We start from the raw sequence: 25,125 nt of genomic DNA, 5'->3' as shown, positions 1-25,125 counted from the left end.
TTATACTCAGATTCTCCTGGGTCGCAATACTCTTTCCAATACTCTTTCCAATACTCTTTCCAAAGATCTTCCATGCTCTTTCTAGTGGGGCTGGTCAGAAACTTCCATGGGGCACCGCAGTGTGAAAATTTTAAGCATTGAATTAAAACAAACAGAAACAACTTGTAACCATAACAACTAACAAAACAATAACATAACGGTAAAGGAGCTATTATTCTCCTATGGCATTTTATCAAACTCCCCTTCCCTCCTAATAAGAGTGAATGTAGCTAGGACTAAGTGTTCTTCATGAGAATTACAACTGGTTCTCAGAGTGTCCCAGTCACAATGTAACAAACCATCTTGTTGATAACGGATCCAGATTTCAGACATTACACCTGACAGGTATCTTGCACTCATCCAGGCTGTCCACTTCCCAACTCCTGCTGCGACCTGGCCTTATCTGAGGTTAAGTCTTTCTCCTCAGTCTGTAAGTACTTTTGCAGTTGCGTGGGAGAGTCAAAGAATTTTGGACCACTATTAGTTTGCAATCTCAGTTTAGCTGAGACAGTAGGGTGAAAATTCTCTTCGCCTTCTGGTGACTTCTGACAAATAATCCTGGAATAGGAGCAATTTTTTCCCTTCAAAGGTAATAGAGCCTGCTTTACGGTATGCTCTGATAAGTTCTATTTTATCCTTGAAGTTTAGATATTTGATTAAGACGTGTCTCGGCATCGCTTTATTTTGCTCTAGCCTTGGCTGACCCATCCTATGTGTTCTCTCCGCTATGCATGGGATCCCTGTGTCAGTTAATTTAAGCAGTTGCGGTAGTTGGACTTCTGCAAAATGCATAAGTGAGGAGCTCTGTACTGATTCCGGTAAACCCACTATGCGTAAATTATTTCTGCAGGACCTATTTTCCAGGTCATCTAAGCGTGCTTTTAGGTCCGCATTCTCCTTCCGTAGGTTAGTTACTGATGTAGAAATCTGTGTCGATCCTCATGTTCAGATACTCTGTGTTCAACATGCGTAAGTCTTCTTGAGAACTGCTTAAATTTGGTGGATAGTGATTCTACTCCCATCTGAAGTTGCTCAATTTTAGGTAGAAACAAAGCTGAGATTTGCGCCACAATAGGGTGTGTCTTGAGTTAGAGGATACTCTGAGTCTTCCGTTGCTGTTGGGGTAGTGTGTATCTCAGCCTGATGTTTTGTTCTTCTGTCTGTGTGTTTGCTTTTTGCCGCCATTTTGTTAGTAGATTTGTGAAAACTATTGTACTATTTCTGCATGTGTATACAAACTTTAAATAAGTTTCATAATACTGACTCTAAATGTCTATTAGCGCTTAACAAAAGGCCACAATAAGAGGTAGGTCACAATAAGCAAGGCTATCTATTTAAAGGCTTTATCTGGAACTGAGGATAAGGGAGGGGAGCTTCATGTGAGTGTGCTGAGTTAACTCATAATTATTTGTCAGATCATACACCTCCTATGATTAAGTTCAAATTTCCACCAAGCCAGTGTGCTTGTCTGATATATCTTTTGAGCAGTCCAGAGTTAATAACGCTTTGTTTATATAGTGGCAGCAATCTCTAAGTGATGCCGAAAGGGGATTTATTACAGGACCTCTTATTACATAATAAAATTCAAGGAATGCCAGACTGCAGTGTCAAAACAGTACCAAGTCTGTAGAATCAATGTCCCTTTTAATGTAGCCTTAACTTTATTGCAGGATATGTGATTGCAGTACTTTAACACTTTCCAGGCATGCTTATAGAGATTTGCATTTACGTTACCCCTCTCAGCGCCTTCTTTGCAAGCTGTCAATCGCTTTCCTCCACCTTCTTCTAACACCTTCTCTGTGATGGGGCTCTGGCTTGGTGTAAGCCCGTGTCGCATAAGAGGATAGTAGGCACTGTACAATTGCCACGTGTAGTTGAGATAAAACTAAGATGGCGTCTATGTGCTCCTTCTTCTCCTCTCTGACTGCCGTGGTTAGGGTGAAATTTAGCCCTCACGCTTCATTGCCGGCCGATCTCTTAGCCTGGTAGTCCCAGACCCGGAGCAGGGAAAGGGCAGGTTAAAAACGGATATTTGCAGCGTTATTGTCGGAGCTTACATAACCTGCTGCTCTCCCTTTGCTACTCCCACCTGAAGTCACAGGTTATTCTTGCGCTGTAATACGATGATTTGCAGAAGCGCACTCATGTTACTATATTTTAATTCACTTTAAACTGATGTAGTATATCTGTAAAAAGCTAACAAGAAAATATCACGTATAAAATAAAAAAATAAAAAGCTATTTTCTCCAACATTGGTGTGTCCGGTCCACGGCGTCATCCATTACTTGTGGGATATTCTCCTCCCCCACAGGGAAAGGCAAGGAGAGCACACAGCAAGAGCTGTCCATATAGTCCCTCCCAGGCTCCGCCCCCCCCCAGTCATTCTCCTTGCCGCTCTGAACAAGTAGCATCTCCTCGGGGATGGTGAGGAGTTTGTGGTGTTTAGTTGTAGTTTTTTATTCTTCTATCAAGAGTTTGTTATTTTAAAATAGTGCTGGTATGTACTATTTACTCTGAAACAGAAAGAGATGAAGAGTTCTGTTTAAAAAAGGTGTATGATTTTAGCAGCAGTAACTAAAATCAATTGCTGTTCCCACACAGGACTGTTGAGATGAGAGAACTTCAGTTGGGGGGAACAGTTTGCAGACTTTTCTGCTCAAGGTATGACTAGCCATTTTTCTAACAAGACTGTGTAATGCTGTAAAGCTGTCATTTTTCCCTCATGGGGATCGGTAAGCCATTTTCTTAGTCAAAAATCAAACAGAATAAAGGGCTTATTATGGGCTATAAACTGGTAGACACTTTTAGGGGCTAAATCGATTGCTTTATTTAAGTATTATATGCAGTTTGAAGTTGAATTTCACACTTTTATAACATTGGGGAACGTTTTTAGCACCAGGCACTTGTTAAGACACCTTCCCAGTCAGGAAGGGCCTTTCTCTGTAGTAGGCAGAGCCTCATTTTCGCGCCATTATTGCGCAGTTACTTTTGAGTACAGTACGTGCAGCTGCATGTGTGAGGGTCTGGAATCCACTAAAAACGTTCCTAGAAGGCTTCATTTGGTATCTTATACCCCCCTGGGATTGGTGAAGTCGCAGCAAAGGCTGTGACTGGGACTGTAAGGGGGTTAAAATACGGCTCCGGTTACAACATTTTAAGGGTTAACAGCTTGAAAATTGGGGTGTAATACTTTGAATGTATTAAGACACTGTGGTGAAAATTTGGTAAAGATTGGATAATTCCTTCATAGTTTTTCACATATTCAGTAATAAAGTGTGCCCTGTTTAACATTTAAATTTAAATTAGAGCATCTCCGCGCATTACTTAAGGAGGTGCTATCTACTCTGGATGATTGTGACAATCTGGTCATCCCAGAAAAATTGTGCAAGATGGACAAGTTCCTTGAGGTCCCGGTGCACCCTGATGCTTTTCTGATTCCTAAACGGGTGGCGGACATAGTGTATAAGGAGTGGGAGAAGCCAGGCATATCTTTTCTCCCTCCTCCTATATTTAAGAAATTGTTCCCTATGGTCGACCCCAGGAAGGACACATGGCAAACAGTCCCTAAGGTCGAGGGGCGGTTTCTACTCTAGCCAAGCGCACGACCATTCCTATTGAGGACAATTGTGCTTTTAAAGATCCTATGGATAAAAAAATTGGAGGGCTTGCTTAAAAAGATTTTTTGTACAGCAAGGTTACCTCCTTCAACCTATTTCGTGCATTATTCCTGTCACTACAGCGGCGTGGTTCTGGTTCGAGGAACTGGAAAAGTCGTTCAGTAGGGAGACTCCGTATGAGGAAGTCATGGACAGAATTTACGCACTTAAGTTAGCTAATTCCTTTATTTTTGGACGCCGTTTTGCAGTTAGCGAGGTTAGCGGCTAAAAATTCAGGGTTTACAATTGTGGCGCGCAGAGCGCTCTGGCTAAAGTCTTGGTCGGTGGATGTATCTTCCAAGACAAAATTGCTTTATAGGGCCAGAATTGAAAGAGATTATTTCAGACATCTCTGGGGGAAAGGGCCATGCCCTACCACAAGATAAACCTTTCAAGGCTAAGAATAAGTCCAATTTTCGTTCCTTTCGCAATTTCAGGAACGGACTGGCTTCCAACTCGGCAGCCTCTAGACAAGAGGGTAACGCTTCCCAGACTAAACCAGCTTGGAAATCAATGCAAGGCTGGAACAAGGGTAAACAGGCCAAGAAGCCTGCTGCTGCTACCAAAACAGCATGAAGGGGTAGCCCCCGATCCGGGACCGGATCTTGTAGGGGGCAGACTCTCTCTCTTTGTTCAGGCTTGGGCAAGAGATGTTTAGATCCCTGGGCACTAGAAATAGTCTCTCAGGGTTTTCTTCTGGAATTCAAGGAACTTCCCTCAAGGGGAAGGTTCCACATGTCTCACTTATCTTCAAACCAAATAAAGAGACAGGCATTCTTACATTGTGTAGAAGACCTGTTAAAGATGGGAGTGATACACCCAGTTCCAACTGTGGAACAAGGTCAGGGGTTTTACTCAAATCTGTTTGTAGTTCCCAAAAAAAGAGGGAACTTTCAGACCAATTCTGGATTTAAAAATTCTAAACAAATTTCTCAGAGTTCCATCGTTCAAAATGGAAACCATTCGAACAATTTTACCTACAATCCAGGAGGGTCAATTTATGACTACCGTGGATTTAAAGGATGCATATCTACATATTCCTATCCACAAAGATTATCCAAGGATTTTCACAAAGGTGCTAGGGTCCCTTCTAGCGGTTCTAAGACCAAGGGGTATTGCAGTGGCACCTTATCTGGACGACATTCTAATCCAAACGTTGTCTCTTTCCAAAGCAAAGGCTCATACAGACATTGTTCTAGCCTTTCTCAGATCTCACGGGTGGAAGGTGAACGTAGAAAAGAGTTCCCTGTCTCCGTCGACAAGAGTTCCCTTCTTGGGAATGAAAATAGATTCTTTAAAAATGAAGATCTTCCTGACAAAAGTCAGAGCTTCTAAACGCTTGTCAAGTTCTTCACTCTATTCTGCAGCCTTCCATAGCTCAGTGCATGGAAGTAGTAGGATTGATGGTTGCAGCAATGGACATAGTTCTTTTTGCTCGAATTCATCTAAGACCATTACAACTGTGCATGCTCAAGCAGTAGAATGGGGACTATACAGACTTGTCTCCAAAGATTCAAGTAGACCAGATGACCAGAGACTCACTCCGTTGGTGGTTGTCACAGGATCACCTGTCTCAGGGACTGAGTTTCCGCAGATCAGAGTGGGTCATTGTCACGACCGACTCCAGTCTATTAGGCTGGGGCGCGGTCTGGGATTCCCTGAAATCTCAGGGTCTATGGTCTCGGGAAGAGTCTCTTCTCCCGATAAACTTCCTGGAACTGAGAGCGATATTCAATGCTCTCCGGGCTTGGCCTCAACTAGCGAAGGCCGGATTCATAAGATTCCAGTCAGACAACATGACGACTGTAGCTTACATCAACCATAAGGGAGGAACAAAGAGTTCCTTGGCGATGAGAGAGGTATCCAAGATCATCAAATGGGCGGAGGATCACTCCTGCCATCTATCTGCAATCCACATCCCAGGAGTAGACAACTGGGAGGCGGATTATCTGAGTCGTCAGACTTTCCATCCGGGGGAGTGGGAACTCCACCCGGAGGTTTTTGCCCAGTTGACTCAATTATGGGGCATTCCAGACATGGATCTGATGGCGTCTCGTCAGAAATTCAAGGTTCCTTGCTACGGGTCCAGATCCAGGGATCCCAAGGCGACTCTAGTGGATGCATTAGTGACGCCTTGGTCGTTCAACCTAGCTTATGCGTTTCCACAGTTCCCTCCCCTTCCCAGGCTTGTAGCCAGGATCAAACAGGAGAAGGCCTCGGTGATTCTGATAGCTCCTGCGTGGCCACGCAGGACTTGGTATTCAGACCTGGTGAATATGTCATCGGCTCCACCAGGGAAGCTACCTTTGAGACAGGATCTTCTAGTACAAGGTCTATTCGAACATCCAAATCTAGTTTCTCTCCAGCTGACTGCTTGGAAATTGAACGCTTGATTTTATCCAAGCGCGGGTTTTCAGATTCAGTGATAGATACTCTGGTCCAAGCCAGAAAACCTGTGACTAGAAGGATTTGCCATAAAATATGGAAAAGATATATCTGTTGGTGTGAATCCAAGGGATTCTCATGTATTAAAATTCCCGGGATCCTCTCCTTTCTCCAAGAAGGTTTGGATAAGGGATTGTCAGCGAGTTCTCTAAAGGGACAGATTTCTGCTTTATCTGTCTTGTTACACAAACGACTGGCAGCTGTGCCAGATGTACAAGCTTTTGTACAGGCTTTGGTCAGAATCAAGCCTGCTTACAGACCTTTGACTCCTCCCTGGAGTCTAAATTTTGTTTTTTTCAGTTCAAGGGGTTCCATTTGAATCCTTAGATTCCATAGATATCAAGTTACTATCTTGGAAAGTTCTGTTTTTGGTTGCTATTTCTTCTGCTAGAAGAGTTTCTGAATTATCTGCTTTGCAGTGTGATCCACCCTATCTGGTGTTCCATTCAGATAAGGTTGTTTTGCGTACCAAGCCTGGTTTTCTTCCAAAAGTTGTTTCCAACAAGAATACTAACCAGGAAATAGTTGTCCCTTCTTTGTGTCCGAACCCAGTTTCAAAGAAGGAACGTTTGTTACACAATTTAGATGTAGTCCGTGCTTTAAATTTCTATTTAGAAGTAACAAAGGATTTCAGACAAACTTCTTCTTTGTTTGTCGTTTATTCTGGTAAGAGGAGAGGACAAAAAGCTACTGCTACCTTTCTTTCTTTCTTTCTGGCTGAAAAGCATTATCCGATTGGCTTATGAGACTGCCGGACGGCAGCCTCCTGAACGAATCACAGCTCACTCTACTAGGGCTGTGGCTTCCACATGGGCCTTCAAGAACGAGGCTTCTGTTGATCAGATATGTAAGGCAGCTACTTGGTCGTCTCTGCACCTTTTTGCCAAATTCTACAAATTTGATACTCTTGCTTCTTCGGAGGCTATTTTTGGGAGAAGGGTTTTGCAAGCCGTGGTGCCTTCTGTTTAGGTAACCTGATTTGCTCCCTCCCTTCATCCGTGTCCTAAAGCTTTGGTATTGGTTCCCACAAGTAATGGATGACGCCGTGGACCAGACACACCAATGTTGGAGAAAACAGAATTTATGCTTACCTGATAAATTACTTTCTCCAACGGTGTGTCCGGTCCACGGCCCGCCCTGGTTTTTTAATCAGGTTTGAAAAATTTCTTTCTCTATACACTACAGTCACCACGGCACCCTATAGTTTCTCCTTTTTTCTCCTAACCGTCGGTCGAATGACTGGGGGGGCGGAGCCTTGGAGGGACTATATGGACAGCTCTTGCTGTGTGCTCTCCTTGCCTTTCCCTGTCGGGGAGGAGAATATCCCACAAGTAATGGATGACGCCGTGGACCGGACACACCGTTGGAGAAAGTAATTTATCAGGTAAGCATAAATTCTGTTATCTGCATAGTGGGGGGAAAAGGTCAATCAGCATCAATGCAGAGTTCACACTTTGCTTTACTGTCTTGTGGGATTTCATGATAAACACCCTACTTGTTTTCTTGCAAAATGATCACTTAGAATTGATCATTGTAACCACTGCCCTCAGAGAGAGAAGACATCTTTTGAACTTAAAGGGACAGTAAACCTTAAAAATAATGTTATATAATTCTGCACATAGTGTAGAATTATATAACATTATATTAGCGCAATCTTTATAAAACAAAATTTCCCCTTTGAATTTTAAAAAAAACCTGCTTTTTTACATACCCGCTCTCTGTGATCTGCTGAGCGGGTCTGTTTTTTTCAAACAGCGCATCGGGCGAGCTGTATAGTCACAGCCGGCCCGACCTCGCCATAGCACTAAGTGCAGCTCGCTCCTGCTGTCTGACAGAGCAGGAACGAGCTGCACTTAGTGCTATGGCGCGGTTGGGCCTGGCTGTGACTATACAGCTGGCCCGATGCTCTGTTTGAAAAAAACAGACCCACTCAGCAGATCACAGAGAGCGGGTCTGTAAAACAGCAGGTTTTTTTAAAATTCAAAGGGGAAATTTTGTTTTATAAAGATTGCGCTAATATAATGTTATATAATTCTGCACTATGTGCAGAATTATATAACATTATTTCTCTTGTTAAGTGTATCCAGTCCACGGATCATCCATTACTTGTGGGATATTCTCCTTCCCAACAGGAAGTTGCAAGAGGATCACCCACAGCAGAGCTGCTATATAGCTCCTCCCCTCACTGCCATATCCAGTCATTCTCTTGCAACTCTCGACTAAGATGGAGGTCGTAAGAGGACTGTGGTGTTTTATACTAAGTTTATTTCTTCAATCAAAAGTTTGTTATTTTTAAATGGTACCGGAGTGTACTGTTTATCTCAGGCAGTATTTAGAAGAAGAATCTGCCTGCGTTTTCTATGATCTTAGCAGAAGTAACTAAGATCCTTTGCTGTTCTCACATATTCTGAGGAGTGAGGTAACTTCAGAGGGGGAATAGCGTGCAGGTTTTCCTGTAATAAGGTATGTGCAGTTAAAATATTTTTCTAGGGATGGAATTTGCTAGAAAATGCTGCTGATACCGAAGTAATGTAAGTAAAGCTTTAAATGCAGTGATAGCGACTGGTATCAGGCTTATTAATAGAGATACATACTCTTATAAAAGTGTATTTTAAAACGTTTGCTGGCATGTTTAATCGTTTTTTTTACATATGTTTGGTGATAACTTATTGGGGCCTAGTTTTTTCCACATGGCTGGCTTGAATTTTGCCTAGAAACAGTTCCCTGAGGCTTCCCACTGTTGTAATATGAGTGGGAGGGGCCTATTTTGGCGTTTTTTTTTGCACAGCAAAAATTAGACACAGACATCCAGCTTCTTCCTGCATGATCCAGGACTTCTCTGAAGGGCTCAAAAGGCTTCAAAAGTCGTATTGAGGGAGGTAAAAAGCCACAATAAAGCTGTGGCAGTTGTTGTGACTGTTTAAAAAACGTTTTTGTCATTTGTTTTTCTGTTTTTGGTATTAAGGGGTTAATCATCCATTTGCAAGTGGATGCAATGCTCTGCTAACTTATTACATACACTGTAAAAATTTTGTTAGTGTAACTGCATTTTTTCACTGTTATTTCAAAATTTGGGAAAATTTGTGTTTCTTAAAGGCGCAGTAACGTTTTTTATATTGCTTGTAAACTTGTTTTAAAGTGTTTTCCAAGCTTGCTAGTCTCATTGCTAGTCTGTTTAAACATGTCTGACACAGAGGAACCTACTTGTTCATTATGTTTGAAAGCCATGGTGGAGCTCCATAGGAGAATGTGTACTAAATGTATTGATTTCACCTTAAACAGTAAAGATCAGTCTTTATCTATAAAAGAATTATCACCAGAGGGTTCTGTCGAGGGGGAAGTTATGCCGACTAACTTTCCCCACGTGTCAGACCCTTCGCCTCCCGCTCAGGGGACGCACGCTAATATGGCGCCAATTACATCAGGGACGCCCATAGCGATTACCTTGCAGGACATGGCTGCAATCATGAATAATACCCTGTCAGAGGTATTATCTAGATTGCCTGAATTAAGAGGCAAGCGTGATAGCTCTGGGGTTAGGAGAGATACAGAGCACGCAAATGCTGTTAGAGCCATGTCTGATACTGCGTCACAGTATGCAGAACATGAGGACGGAGAGCTTCAGTCTGTGGGTGACATCTCTGACTCGGGGAAACCTGATTCAGAGATTTCTAATTTTAAATTTAAGCTTGAGAACCTCCGTGTATTGCTTGGGGAGGTATTAGCTGCTCTGAATGACTGTAACACAGTTGCAATTCCAGAGAAATTGTGTAGGCTGGATAGATACTATGCGGTGCCGGTGTGTACTGACGTTTTTCCTATACTTAAAAGGCTTACAGAAATTATTAGCAAGGAGTGGGATAGACCCGGTGTGCCCTTTTCCCCACCTCCTATATTTAGAAAAATGTTTCCAATAGACGCCACTACACGGGACTTATGGCAGACGGTCCCTAAGGTGGAGGGAGCAGTTTCTACTTTAGCAAAGCGTACCACTATCCCGGTTGAGGACAGTTGTGCTTTTTCAGATCCAATGGATAAAAAATTAGGTTACCTTAAGAAAATGTTTATTCATCAAGGTTTTATTTTACAGCCCCTTGCATGCATTGCGCCTGTCACTGCTGCGGTGGCATTCTGGTTTGAGGCCCTGAAAGAGGCCATCCAGACAGCTCCATTGAATGAAATTATTGACAAGCTTAGAACGCTTAAGCTAGCTAACTCATTTGTTTCTGATGCCATTGTTCATTTGACTAAACTAATGGCTAAGAATTCCGGATTCGCCATCCAGGCGCGTAAGGCGCTATGGCTTAAATCCTGGTCAGCTGACGTGACTTCAAAGTCTAAATTACTCAACATTCCTTTCAAGGGGCAGACCTTATTCGGGCCTGGCTTGAAGGAAATTATTGCTGACATTACTGGAGGCAAGGGTCATACCCTTCCTCAGGACAGGGCCAAATCAAAGGCCAAACAGTCTAATTTTCGTTCCTTTCGAAATTTCAAGGCAGGAGCAGCATCAACTTCCTCCGCTTCAAAACAAGAGGGAACTGTTGCTCATTCCAGACAGGCCTGGAAACCTAACCAGTCCTGGAACAAGGGCAAGCAGGCCAGAAAGCCTGCTGCTGCCCCCAAGAAAGCATGAAGGAACGGCCCCCTATCCGGAAACGGATCTATTGGGGGGCAGACTTTCTCTTTTCGCCCAGGCGTGGGCAAGAGATGTTCAGGATCCCTGGGCGTTGGAGATCATATCTCAGGGATATTTTCTGGACTTCAAAGCTTCTCCTCCACAAGGGAGATTTCATCTTTCAAGGTTATCAGCAAACCAGATAAAGAAAGAGGCATTCCTAAGCTGTGTGCAAGACCTCCTAGTAATGGGAGTGATCCATCCAGTTCCGCGGACGGAACAAGGACAGGGATTTTATTCAAATCTGTTTGTGGTTCCCAAGAAAGAGGGAACCTTCAGACCAATCTTGGATCTAAAGATCTTAAACAAATTCCTCAGAGTTCCATCATTCAAAATGGAAACTATTCGGACCATCCTACCCATGATCCAAGAGGGTCAGTACATGACCACAGTGGACTTAAAGGATGCCTACTTTCACATACCGATTCACAAAGATCATCATCGGTTCCTAAGGTTTGCCTTTCTAGACAGGCATTACCAATTTGTAGCTCTTACCTTCGGGCTGGCCACTGCCCCAAGAATTTTTACAAAGGTTCTGGACTCACTTCTGGCGGTTCTAAGACCGCGAGGCATAGCGGTGGCTCCGTATCTAGACGACATCTTGATACAGGCGTCAAGCTTTCAAATTACCAAGTCTCATACAGAGATGGTTCTGGCATTTCTGAGGTCGCATGGGTGGAAAGTGAACGTGGAAAAGAGTTCTCTATCACCACTCACAAGAGTCTCCTTCCTAGGGACTCTTATAGATTCTGTAGAGATGAAAATTTACCTGACGGAGTCCAGGTTATCAAAACTTCTAAATGCTTGCCGTGTCCTTCATTCCATTCCACGCCCCTCAGTGGCTCAGTGCATGGAAGTAATCGGCTTAATGGTAGCGGCAATGGACATAGTGCCATTTGCGCACCTGCATCTCAGACCGCTGCAATTATGCATGCTAAGTCAGTGGAATGGGGATTACTCAGATTTGTCCCCTCTACTAAATCTGGATCAAGAGACCAGAGATTCTCTTCTCTGGTGGCTTTCTCGGGTCCATCTGTCCAAGGGTATGACCTTTCGCAGGCCAGATTGGACGATTGTAACAACAGATGCCAGCCTTCTAGGTTGGGGCGCAGTCTGGAACTCCCTGAAGGCTCAGGGATCGTGGACTCAGGAGGAGAAACTCCTCCCAATAAATATTCTGGAGTTAAGAGCAATATTCAATGCTCTTCTAGCTTGGCCTCAGTTAGCAACACTGAGGTTCATCAGATTTCAGTCGTACAACATCACGACTGTGGCTTACATCAACCATCAAGGGGGAACCAGGAGTTCCCTAGCGATGTTAGAAGTCTCAAAGATAATTCGCTGGGCAGAGTCTCACTCTTGCCACCTGTCAGCGATCCACATCCCAGGCGTAGAGAACTGGGAGGCGGATTTTCATCCGGGGGAGTGGGAACTACATCCGGAGGTGTTTGCTCAACTAGTCCATCGTTGGGGCAAACCAGAACTGGATCTCATGGCGTCTCGCCAGAACGCCAAGCTTCCTTTTTTTACGGATCCAGGTCCAGGAACCCGGGAGCAACGCTGATAGATGCTCTAGCAGCTCCTAGGTTTTTCAACCTGGCCTATGTGTTTCATCGTTTCCTCTGCTCCCTCGACTGATTGCCAAAATCAAACAGGAGAGAGCATCGGTGATTCTGATAGCGCCTGTGTGGCCACGCAGGACCTGGTATGCAGACCTAGTGGACATGTCATCTCTTCCACCATGGACTCTGCCTCTGAGGCAGGACCTTCTAATACAAGGTCCTTTCAATCATCCAAATCTAATTTCTCTGAGACTGACTGCATGGAGATTGAACGCTTGATTCTATCAAGGTGTGGCTTCTCCGAGTCAGTCATTGATACCTTAATACAGGCTCGGAAGCCTGTCACCAGGAAAATCTACCATAAGATATGGCGTAAATATCTTTATTGGTGTGAATCCAAGAGTTACTCATGGAGTAAGGTTAGGATTCCTAGGATATTGTCCTTTCTCCAAGAGGGTTTGGACAAAGGCTTATCAGCTAGTTCTTTAAAAGGACAGATCTCTGCTCTGTCTATTCTTTTGCACAAGCGTCTGGCAGAAGTTCCAGACGTCCAGGCATTTTGTCAGGCTTTGGTTAGGATTAAGCCTGTGTTTAAAACTGTTGCTCCCCCGTGGAGCTTAAACTTGGTTCTTAAAGTTCTTCAGGGAGTTCCGTTTGAACCCCTTCATTCCATAGATATTAAACTTTTATCTTGGAATGTTCTGTTTTTGATGGCTATTTCCTCGGCTCGAAGAGTCTCTCTTACATTGTGATTCTCCTTATCTGATTTTTCATTCAGACAAGGTAGTTCTGCGTACCAAACCTGGGTTTTTACCTAAGGTGGTTTCTAACAGGAATATCAATCAAGAGATTGTTGTTCCATCATTGTGTCCTAATCTTTCTTCAAAGAAGGAACGTCTTTTGCATTATCTGGACGTAGTCCGTGCCTTGAAGTTTTACTTACAGGCTACTAAAGATTTTCGTCAAACATCTGCCCTGTTTGTTGTTTACTCTGGACAGAGGAGAGGTCAAAAAGCTTCGACAACCTCTCTCTCCTTTTGGCTTCGGAGCATAATACGCTTAGCCTATGAAACTGCTGGACAGCAGCCCCCTGAAAGGATTACAGCTCATTCTACTAGAGCTGTGGCTTCCACCTGGGCCTTTAAAAATGAGGCCTCTGTTGAACAAATTTGCATGGCTGCGACTTGGTCTTCGCTTCACACCTTTTCAAAATTTTACAAATTTGACACTTTTGCTTCTTCGGAGGCTGTTTTTGTGAGAAAGTATCTACAGGCAGTGGTTCCTTCCGTTTAAGTTCCTGTCTTGTCCCTCCCATCATCCGTGTACTTTAGCTTTGGTATTGGTATCCCACAAGTAATGGATGATCCGTGGACTGGATACACTACAAGAGAAATAAATTTATCAGGTAAGCATAAATTATGTTTTTTAATGTTTACTGACACTTTAAGTTGCATTCAGCCTTTTCTGAATATAAGCAAAAAAGACACACTGTCTGAATAGTAAACCAGCTCAAGTTACTCTAGAAGTTTTATGCCATCAAGCTAGATAAGCCTACTTGTATGAATCCCAACCTCCTTGTAGGGCTTTGACATGAAGTAATGGACACTGTGAAGTAAAATAAAAATAGAAGGGGTAAAATCTTTTTACAATGAATAATACATATTGCAAAGATTTCTATTAAGTATAATACACTGATTGGTGATTTTTTTTTTATTACAACAATGAATAAGACTTTTTAATATGCCTTTAAGTCAAATTTAAACTTTCATGATTCATATAGCATGCAATTTTAAACAACTTTCCAATTTACTTACATTATTAAATTGTGCACAGTCTTTACCATCTTAATGGGAGGAGAGTCCACTGCTTCATTCATTACTTGTGGGAATTAAGAACCTGGCCACAAGAAGGAGGCAAAGACACCCCAGCCAAAGGCTTAAATACCTCCCTCACTCCCCTCATCCCCCAGTCATTCTTTGCCTTTTGTCACAGGAGGTTGGCAGAGAAGTGTCGGAAGATTCGGAGTAGTCTCTTATGGAGGCTAGTACTCTTCGAAATGGGACTGGAGTTTTAAGTAGTCCTGTCAGCCTCTCAGTGAGAGCATGGGTGAATGTAAGAGTCCGGAGATGCAGGAAGAGTCTTTCTGCGAACCCATCCCGACTCAGTTTAACAGCTCCATTAGCAATCAGCGTTGACGAGTTTCGTTTCCTGCTTTTATATATATATATAATTATTTTTTGATAACGCAAGAAGACAGGGTCACAGTGTGGCTCCTTTATCTTTATGGAATCTAGGGTAATACCCTCGTAGGGGGGGGGGTTATTGAATAGGGGGATTTTATTATGCATAATATTGTTTCTGCTGCTTTGTGTGAGATGAGGCTCTGTCAGTGTGGAACAGTCCATTAGTGAGAGATCGAGTGCAGGGGCGGTCCTGCATGGCACTCCATGTGACCGGGTGTGGCCTCTGTAACTTCCTCTTTCTCGACCTGCGTTCGGAGGAGACGAAAGCTGTTTCTTGTAGTCCAGGTCATAGGTGGTGGTGAGTGCCCCGGCCATTGGGATATAAAGGTGCCTTTTATTTTTTATCAAGTCTATAATAAAGGATACTCCCTCTTTATCTAAACCTATTAACTGTGTATATTGTGAGTAGGTTCCAGTCGAGCCACCTACGCAACTCTGTTTCACATGCTTTAATAATATTGCTATAGCCAAAAAGAATAAAGTATTTAGTACAACTGAGCCGTCCACCTCTGAGAGTTCTCCGCCCCGTGAGGTGCGTTCCCTACAATCATCTCCGTTTACACAAGCAGTTCCCTAGGGCACTACTAATCCTGCTGCGGGAGGGACCCTTTGGCCTCCAGACTTCACCGATCGGTTACAGACGGCGGTTTCTGCGGACATTAATGGGATGCTTCGCCTTACTAAGCGCAAGCGGAAGGGTTCTTAGACTCCGAAGGATGTCTCAGACAGATTATCCACTATGGAGGACAACTCTGGGTTATTGGAGGATGTCGCTTCTGGGTTGGAATCGGCCACTTCTAGGCCTTCGTCCGCGCAGGAAGATTTTAAATTTTAAGATGGAGCATTTGCGCTTTCTGCTGAAAGAGGTGCTTGCTACGTTGGAGGTTCCAGAACCAAAGCTACCGGAGGAACCTTCGATCCCTAAACTGGATAGGGTTTACGAGGACAGGGTAGTGCCCCAGGCCTTCCCGGTTCCAGTCAAGATGGCTAACATTATTAAGAATGAATGAGAGAAACTTGGTTTGTCCTTTTCTCCCTCTTCTTTTAAAAAAGCTTTTCCCCGTTCTGGATGCGCAGCTTAAACTGTGGGGAACCGTCCCTAAGGTGGATGGTGCTATCTCCACGCTCGCTAAGAGAACGACTATTCTGCTAGAGGATAGCTCCTCTTTCAAGGAACCCATGGATAAAAAGATGGATTCCATGTTGCAGAAGATGTTCCAACTCACGGGTTCATTTTCCAACCAGCAGCGGTCGCTGCGGTGGCTGGTGCGGCTACCTATTAGTGTGACGCACTATCAGCCATGGTCGAGGTGGAGATTTCCCACGATGAGATTCTAGAACGAATCAAGGCCTTAAAGGTAGCGCATTCGTTCATCTGTGATGCTAACATGCAGATTATTCGCCTAAATGCTAAGATATCAGGTTTTTCGATTTTAGCCCGCAGGGCTCTGTGGCTAAAGTTGTGGTCTGCTGACATGACTTCTAAGTCTTGCTTGCTTTCACTCCCATTCAAAGGGAAAGTTTTGTTTGGCCCGAGACTGGATTCTATCATATCTACGGTCACGGGTGGCAAGGGTTCCTTCTTGCCTCAGAGTCAAATTCGGCATGAAGGGGCGGCCCCCGACTTGTCCTCGGATCAGGTAGGGGGCAGACTATCTCTTTTTGCGGTGGCCTGGAGAAGAGACATTATAGATCCTTGGATTCTAGAGGTCGTAGCCCAGGGTTACAGGATAGGTTTCAAGTCGTATCCGCCCAGAGACAGATTCCTTTTGTCAAACATATCTTCAAGACCAGAAAAGAGAGACGCCTTCCTGGGGTGTGTGAGGGATCTCTCATCTCTTGGGGTAATCGTCCCAGTCCCTCCGGCAGAAAGAGGTCTGGGGTATTATGACCACCTTATCATGGTCCCAAAGAAGGAGGGCACATTTCGTCCAATTCTGGCCCTAAAGGCCCTAAACAAGTTTTTGTCTGTTCCATCATTCAAGATGGAGACGATCAGGTAAATTTTGCCCCTGGTTCAAGAAGGGCAATTCATGATGACTATAGACCTGAAGGACGCTTACCTTCACGTTCCAATCCACAAGGATCACTTCGGGTTTCTAAGATTCGCTTTCCTAGACCAGCACTTCCAGTTTGTGGCCCTTCCGTTTGGTCTGTCGACTGCCCCAAAAGTCTTTACAAAGGTTCTGGGAGCTCTTCTCGCAGTAGCGAGAGCCTGAGGGATTGCAGTGGCACCTTTTCTGGATGATATCCTGGTCCAGGCTCTGTCCTACAGTCTTGCGGAGGATCACTCGAGAGCTCTTCTCCTTCGGTCCCACGGGTGGAAGATAAACAAAGGAAATAGTTCATTGGTCCCCAGCAACAGGGTGGAATTCCTGCATAAGATAATAGATTCTTCAGCCATGAAGATATTATTGACAGATCAGAGACGTTGCAAGCTTGCGTCCAATTGTCTAGCTCTCCAGACATCCTACAGGATATCTGTGGCCAGGTTGTATGTAGGTGATCGGGCTCATGGTATCCAGCATAGATGTCATTCCATTCGCCAGGTTCCATCTCAGACCTCTTCAGCTGTGCATGTTGAGACAATGGAACAGCGATCATTCAGATCTGTCCCAACAGATATCTCTGGACAGACTGGTGAGGGAGTCCCTATCTTGGTGGACCCGACCGGGGCAGTTGTCACAGGGGACATCCTTTTTGAGACCATCCTGGGAGATTGTGACCACAGATGCCAGTCTATCAGGATGGGGAGCTGTTTGGGGTGCCAGAAAGGCACAGGGCAGATGGACTCGACTAGAGGAGTCGAGTCTGCCTATAAATATTTTGGAACTTCGAGCGATATTCAATGCTCTGAGGGCTTGGCCCCTTCTGGGGTTGTCTCGATTCATCAGATTCTAATCGGACAAAATTAGCTTGCATAAACCACCAGGGGGGGGGGACGAGAAGCTCCCTAACCATGAGGGAAATATCTTGGATTTTGGAATAAGCAGAGACTCACAATTGTTTGTTCTCAGCTATCCACATTCCGGGTGTGGACAACAGGGAAGCGGATTTTCTGAGCAGACAGGCTGGGTGGGGAATGGTCTCTCCATCTTGAGATGTTTGCGGAGAACTGCAGCAGATGGGGGACGCCGGAGATAGGCCTCATGGTGCTCAGACTCTATTGCAAGCTATCCAGATACAGGTCACGCTCCAGGGATCCCCAGGCGGAACTGATGCCTTGGCGGTACCATATTTCCACCATTGCCTCTTCTACCTCGTGTAGTGGCTCGCATCAAGCAGGAGCAAGCTTCGGCTAGATTGCTCCGTCGTGGCCGAGGAGGATGTGGTTTGCGGATCTGGTGGGGATGTCGTCATCTCCGCCGTGAAGGTTACCTTGTCGCAGGGATCTGCTGGTTCAAAGCCCCTTTCTACATCAAAATCTCGATTCTCTGAGGCTGACTGGTGTGAGGAACAAGGATATCCCTGACATAAGGTCAGAATATCCAGGATTTTGACTTTTCTCCAGGACGGTCTGGATAAAGGCCTTGCCGCCAGTTCCCTAAGGGGACAAATCTCAGCTTTATCTGTACTGTTGCATAAGAAGCTTGCGGAGCTTCCTGACATTCAGACCTTTGTTCAGGTTCTGGTTAGGGTCAGGCCTGTCTTCAGGAATCCGACTCCTTCTTGGAGCTTAAACTTGGTTCTTAAGGTTTTGCAGCCTATGCATGCTCTTGACATTAAGCTTCTTTCATGGAAAGTCCTGTTATTACAGGCTATTGCATCGGCACGCAGAGTCTGAGTTGGCAGCCTTGCAATGTGAACCGCCCTACTTGGTTTTTCATGCTGATAAGGATGTTCTTCGCCCTGGATCGGGATTCCTTCTCAAGGTGGTATGGAATCATAACATTAATTTAAAAAAATTGTAGTTCCTTCTCTGTGTCCTAACCCTTCTTCTTCGAATGAGAGGTCACTTCATAATCTGAACTGGGTTCGGGCTTTGAAGTTTAATCTTCAGGCTACAAAGGAGTTCAGACAAACTTCGTCCTTATTTGTTGTGTACTCAGGGAAGCGCAGGGGGCAAAGGGCCTTTGCCACTTTTCTATCCTTTTGGTTGAGGAGTATGATCCATCTGGCATATGAGACAGTGGGACACAAGCCTCCTCAGAGTATTATGGCTCACTCGACTAGAGCTGTGACCTCTTCTTGGGCCTTAAAAATGAGGCTTCTATGAAGCAGATTTGTAAGGCGGCCTCTTGGTCTTCCTTACATACTTTTTGAAAACTTTTATACATTTTTGCTTCGGCTGAAGCAGCTTTTGGGAGAAAGGTTCTGCAGGCTGTGGTGCCCTCAGTTTAGGGTCCGCCTCCTTTGCCCTCCTGTTTTTTTCATTCAGTGTCCTCTAGAGCTTGGGTGTTTTTTCCCACAAGTAATGAATGAAGCAGTGGATTCTCCTCCCATTAAAGTGATGGTAAATCCTAGCGTTTGTGAAGCGTTTCTGAAAGCCCCTTTATTTGTTAGCAGTGTTCGCTGCACTGAGCTGCTAAAGGCAGCCCACTGCAGAATGCTATTTGGCTGAGAGGTGACGTTTCCACCTCTTAGCCAATAGCTGTGTGGGAAACGCTAGGATATACCATCACTTTAAGATAGAAAACACAAATTATGCTTACCTGATAATTTAATTTCCATCTGTGGGAGGAGAGTCCACTGCCCCGCCCGTTTCTCCGGGGGGCGGACCTAAATTTAATTTTATCTTTTGGCACCATTTATACCCTGATATTTCTCCTACTGTTCCTTGTTCCCTTGGCAGAATGACTGGGGGATGAGGGGAGTGAGGGAGGTATTTAAGCCTTTGGCTGGGGTGTCTTTGGCTCCTCCTGGTGACCAGGTTCTCAATTCCCACAAGTAATGAATGAAGCAGTGGACTCTCCTCCCACAGATGGAAATTAAATTATCAGGTAAGCATAATTTATGTTTTTAGACCCCTACTAAGTATGTGCAATACTTCAGTGTGTGTGTGTATGCATTTTGTGATTGGCTGATGGCTGTCACATGATACAGGGGATAGGAAATACAAGCATATATTTAAATTTTGTAAGAAAAAAATCTACTGCTCATTTGAAATTCAGAGTAAGTACTTTTGCATTGTCTTGTTGTTCCTTTGTTGATTAGCCAATTCTACTGTATTTTATTGTCCTTTAAGCGGAGTATACAAATAAAGTGACTGCCTGGCATGCCAGATGCACTCTTCCTTGTAATTCCCTGGACAAGCATCCTGTTTGGATGCTTAAAGTCACTTACAATGGGATGAGGCTATTGAGGTAATGTTGAGGTAAAATATATTTTTTTTACATAGAGATATTCATGTGTTATTTTCTAGTCACCTTTTTTAAAGACGTGTCATTTTCAAGTGAATCAGCATTTGGGTAACATGTCCCTCTAAGTGATCTTAGTCAAATTTGTTGACTGATTTATTCTGCCCATATTCATTTCTAAAATGCTCTTGATAGACTTGGGTATAATCCAGCCTTCCTTGGATTCTTTCGAACATACATTTTGACATCAGATAAGAACACTGGAGCTCGTGGATCCTTTTTTTTTTTTTCTTTTTTTTAACGCAGTTACTAAAACATCAGTTAATAAAATTATATTCTTAATTTTTAAAGACATCTTATATGTGTTACATTATTCATACTTCCCTAGTACACACTTTAGCTGTTTATTAACTGCTGCAACTAATATTATAACAGAACTTGTAAGTAGAGTTTTAATTGAGCTATATTGTTTATCATTATCTAAGTTTCAAGTAGCAATTGGTGAGGCTGAGTGATATGAAAATAATAAGGGAACACATACGCTTTGTTCTTTCATTTTATACAAGTGGGATATTTTGCTTTTCAAAATACACAATATCCAAAGTTAAAAAGCATAATTTGGATTATAATATACAAAAAGAGGCATAGAAAAATAAATTCTGTGCAAAATTTGATAGCTATAAACAGTAGGTTAACCTTCACTTTTTGTAACCTGATTTATTTATATTTAGGCAAACGCAACTCAGGAAAAGGTGGCTCCTCTGATCATGAAGGTTGCTGGAGCGAGGATAACTGGGCAATCAATCAAACTGGATCTAGTGGAAGCAAGAAACTGAAGAAAATAAAGTCAAAGGATGAATCTGCTGTTGGGTAAGTTTAAGCTATGTTAATTTATCATGTAATTTCATTACTCCCTTTTCTGTTTCTGACCCTATATAAGAGATGTAAGAAGTAATGGCAGATAAAATTGTAAGACACTTAAACAGTTGTAAGGTAATATGATATTTAATGAGACATAAATCTCTGCCATGGTGTGATTTAAACATGAGATGTTGTATGAGTATGAGATTAAATCTTGAAAATCAATCTTTGTCGTATTTCATATAAAATATTTACCTTTGCCTTCATTTTGTGTATGTTCTAGAGCTCAGTCATTACCTTAGTTGCCACACCCCTAAACTATGTTTCTTCTACAAGATACGACGAGTCCACGGATTTCATCCTTACTTGTGGGATATTATCCTCCTGCTTACAGGAAGTGGTAAAGAGCACCACAGCAGAGCTGTATATATAGCTCCTCCCTTCCCTCCATCCCCAGTCATACTAGGAAGAGGTGAAGTGAGGTGTTAGTTTTAGTTTCTTCAATCAAGAAGTTTTTTATTTTAAATGGTACCGGTGAGTACTATTTTCTTCAGGGAATATATAAAAGAAGATTTCTGCCCTGAGTTTGATGATCTTAGCAGATGTAACTAAGATCCATGCTGGTTCCCACAGAGCTTCTGAAGGTATTACAAGAGAAATCTTCAGTGTGGAGAACGGTTTCATGCTACAAGCAGCATTGAGGTATGTTCAGTCCTTTATTTCTGAGTAGACTTGGTATATCAGAAACTGGCTGACATTTTTTTCCCTGTAAGGGAAGGGGTAAGCAGTAGACCTGTAAACAAAGGGTTGTACTGAAAATCCTGTGTGTATTTATTTTTATGACATAGTACTGGGCTTAATGCAGCAAAGGGCTTATTGCAGAATATATCAGAGACACTGGGAGAGGCAGATTAAGGGTTGTGTTTATTTGAGAGATAACAAATAATCAAGATGGCTGTTTAAGGAGTGTGTATTTAGGGGACCACATGGCTTATTGCTAAACCTTCCCATGCTGTTATACAGGCTACGCGAACGTCGTCCGTGATGGGTGGGGCCTATTTTCACCCGCTCAGACGCGCAGTTTACTCTGAGTGAGAAGGCAGCAGGCATTAGCTCCGGTTGGGCCTACACTGATGTTCTGTTAACCGGATCGTTGTCAAGTCATTTTGCAGGGGTTGTTTTTTCCAAATCAAATACATTTTTTGCTATACGCAACAAAAATTACTGCGCTAACTATCTGTACTTAATAAAAAATATATCATACACCAAATAAATAGTAATCACAGGTAAAAAATGTGAGTGTTGGCACCTCTAATGTTATCAGGTACCTAGTGAACACAATACACTTAGCATCAACTGTCCCTTTTAAAATTATGAGGCGAAAAATTATATAAATATTAGAAAATTTCACACTTTATTGCGAAATATATTAAAACCGGACAGAGACACTTCATGACTCCAGTAGTATGGTAAAAACAAGTAATACCAAAGGTATATTGACTGCACAGGATACTCTTCTTTCCTCCCAATGGATTTTCTCCTTTGATTTTGAGGTGGTGGTGCTGCTACTTCTTACAGGGCACTCAGGGGTGCGCTGACAGAATACTGAAACGATAAAGCTCGGAGCGCATCCACGACTCAAGGTGAATCAAATACAATTTATTCAGAGCACACAAATCGTTGCACTTACAAGAAGTTAAAAGAATAAAGCCTTAAAAAAACAGTCAGAAAAGTCAGCTCAGGAAGATCAATTTCTGGAATGAGTATCAGTATGAGACAATGTGTCAAGTGACTATCATATCTTTGTACACGCAGGGCAATACGTGTCTTTATAATCTTGTACATTAGATGTGCATACATTTAATCTACCTATCTTGTGCACATCAAACAAGTGTGGATAACATAGAATACTCAACACAAGATTATAGGATCGTTTAATTTAAGTGGATCACTGATTATGATTATGTTGTCATAGTAACAAACATTATTCTGTTTGTGTTTAGAGGTAGACCTGATACTACACTTACTACGTATAACCAACTGGCATATACCCAATAGTGTGACTCACTATATTCCAGTAGAAACTACCCCTAATTCTGTGTATACTAACATCATATGGTATACACTGAATACTTAATATACCGAATATAGTGAACCAGTTGATCAAGGTACTACTAAAAGTCAAGTAGTAAGAAGTGAATACAGCGCCAACAAGAGGCCAAGGGATAAATCTACTCACAGAGAGATAAAAGAAGATTATTTAATGAACCATGTTAAAAAGCATCAGTAATAAAAGACTATATATAAAAAATGTAAAAAGCACATATAAATAAAATTACAAATACAGGAATATCTTATTTTTGTTCTTCACTAACATTTGTTGATCAACTTTTTGAATACTTTTTTGGATTATATTTTATATTTTATTTTTTATGTTATTGCATATTGTGTATTTTATTTTTTATGTTATTGCATATTGTGTATTTTATTTAATTATATCTTAACCTCACTGGATTAAGTAGCTAGCATTTTTATATCCATTTGCACTCACTCATTATTTGATTGTATCTATACAATTATTTTGCTACCCCCCTTTTTTTGCACTGCAGTGCATTTTTCTATTTTTTGGAACACTATTTTTGTAACACTAATTTTGAACACTATTGTTTGTACTATTGTTTATTAGTTTTTTGCTTGATGCACTTGCTACAGTTGTACTTAGGCTAATTCTGTTTTATTAGTATAAACTCTTATTCTGGTGTACCACTCACACTGATCACCTGTTATTACCTCTGTTTTTATTGTAATTATCAGCTTTGGCCCTTTGAGCCGCTTCTGTAAGATATTCCTGTATTTGTAATTTTATTTATATGTGCTTTTTACATTTTTTATATATAGTCTTTTATTACTGATGCTTTTTAACATGGTTCATTAAATAATCTTCTTTTATCTCTCTGTGAGTATATTTATCCCTTGGCCTCTTGTTGGCGCTGTATTCACTTCTTACTACTTGTGCATATTTTTTGGAGGTTTGTTAGGATCTCTGTTTGGATACAGCTTGGGGATTACCTTAGCGCTTGTACACACACCCTTTTTCACTACTACTAAAAGTCAGACAACTTATTGACTAATATTAACAGGAACAGGTTTCTCTATAACGAACCTTGAATACAAGGGTTATTACTAAGTACATGTAACGTTTGTGAGTCTAGCACAACCTCTCTCCTATAGTTATATCAACTTTTCCAATATTGAGGTTAATCACACGAATATCTAGGAAAAGTTTATGTACATCGAGTTACAATATTGTGTGCTATCACAAACGTCAGTCTATCTAGCTCATCTTATATTTACAATCACAACTTGAATCTTTGACAACATTCAATCATTATGGTCTAACTACCTGTCTAAATAAACGTGGACATACTTTTCTCCAACATAGGTGTGTCCGGTCCACGGCGTCATCCTTACTTGTGGGATATTCTCTTCCCCAACAGGAAATGGCAAAGAGCCCAGCAAAGCTGGTCACATGATCCCTCCTAGGCTCCGCCTACCCCAGTCATTCTCTTTGCCGTTGTACAGGCAACATCTCCACGGAGATGGCTTAGAGTTTTTTAGTGTTTAACTGTAGTTTTTATTATTCAATCAAGAGTTTGTTATTTTGAAATAGTGCTGGTATGTACTATTTACTCAGAAACAGAAAAGAGATGAAGATTTCTGTTTGTATGAGGAAAATGATTTTAGCAACCGTCACTAAAATCCATGGCTGTTCCACACAGGACTGTTGAGAGCAATTAACTTCAGTTGGGGGAACAGTGAGCAGTCTCTTGCTGCTTGAGGTATGACACATTCTAACAAGACGATGTAATGCTGGAAGCTGTCATTTTCCCTCTGGGATCCGGTAAGCCATGTTTATTACGATTGTAAATAAGGGCTTCAAAAAGGGCTTATTAAGACTGTAGACTTTTTTTGGGCTAAATCGATTGATTATTAACACATATTTAGCCTTGAGGAATCATTTTATCTGGGTATTTTGATATAATAATATCGGCAGGCACTGTTTTAGACACCTTATTCTTTAGGGGCTTTCCCAAAGCATAGGCAGAGCCTCATTTTCGCGCCGGTGTTGCGCACTTGTTTTTGAGAGGCATGGCATGCAGTCGCATGTGAGAGGAGCTCTGATACTTAGAAAAGACTTTCTGAAGGCGTCATTTGGTATCGTATTCCCCTTGGGGCTTGGTTGGGTCTCAGCAAAGCAGATACCAGGGACTGTAAAGGGGTTAAAGTTCAAAACGGCTCCGGTTCCGTTATTTTAAGGGTTAAAGCTTCCAAATTTGGTGTGCA

General features: G+C 42.5%; 1 protein-coding gene across 1 annotated transcript in view; it reads left to right on the top strand.

Moving 5' to 3' along the window:
* BBX (BBX high mobility group box domain containing) overlaps nucleotides 1–25,125 on the top strand; it is a 708,257-nt gene that overhangs the window by 534,710 nt on the left and 148,422 nt on the right. The window contains exon 11 of the mRNA XM_053705430.1: nucleotides 20,652–20,790. Coding sequence (XP_053561405.1) covers nucleotides 20,652–20,790 — 139 coding nt within the window. The remainder of the gene's footprint in view (nucleotides 1–20,651; nucleotides 20,791–25,125) is intronic.

The sequence above is a fragment of the Bombina bombina genome, chromosome 3, assembly GCF_027579735.1.
Source record: "Bombina bombina isolate aBomBom1 chromosome 3, aBomBom1.pri, whole genome shotgun sequence".
NCBI classification, from domain to species: Eukaryota; Metazoa; Chordata; class Amphibia; order Anura; family Bombinatoridae; genus Bombina; species Bombina bombina.
Note: the sequence above shows the minus strand (reverse complement) of the source record. Positions and strands in the feature narration are given on the sequence as shown.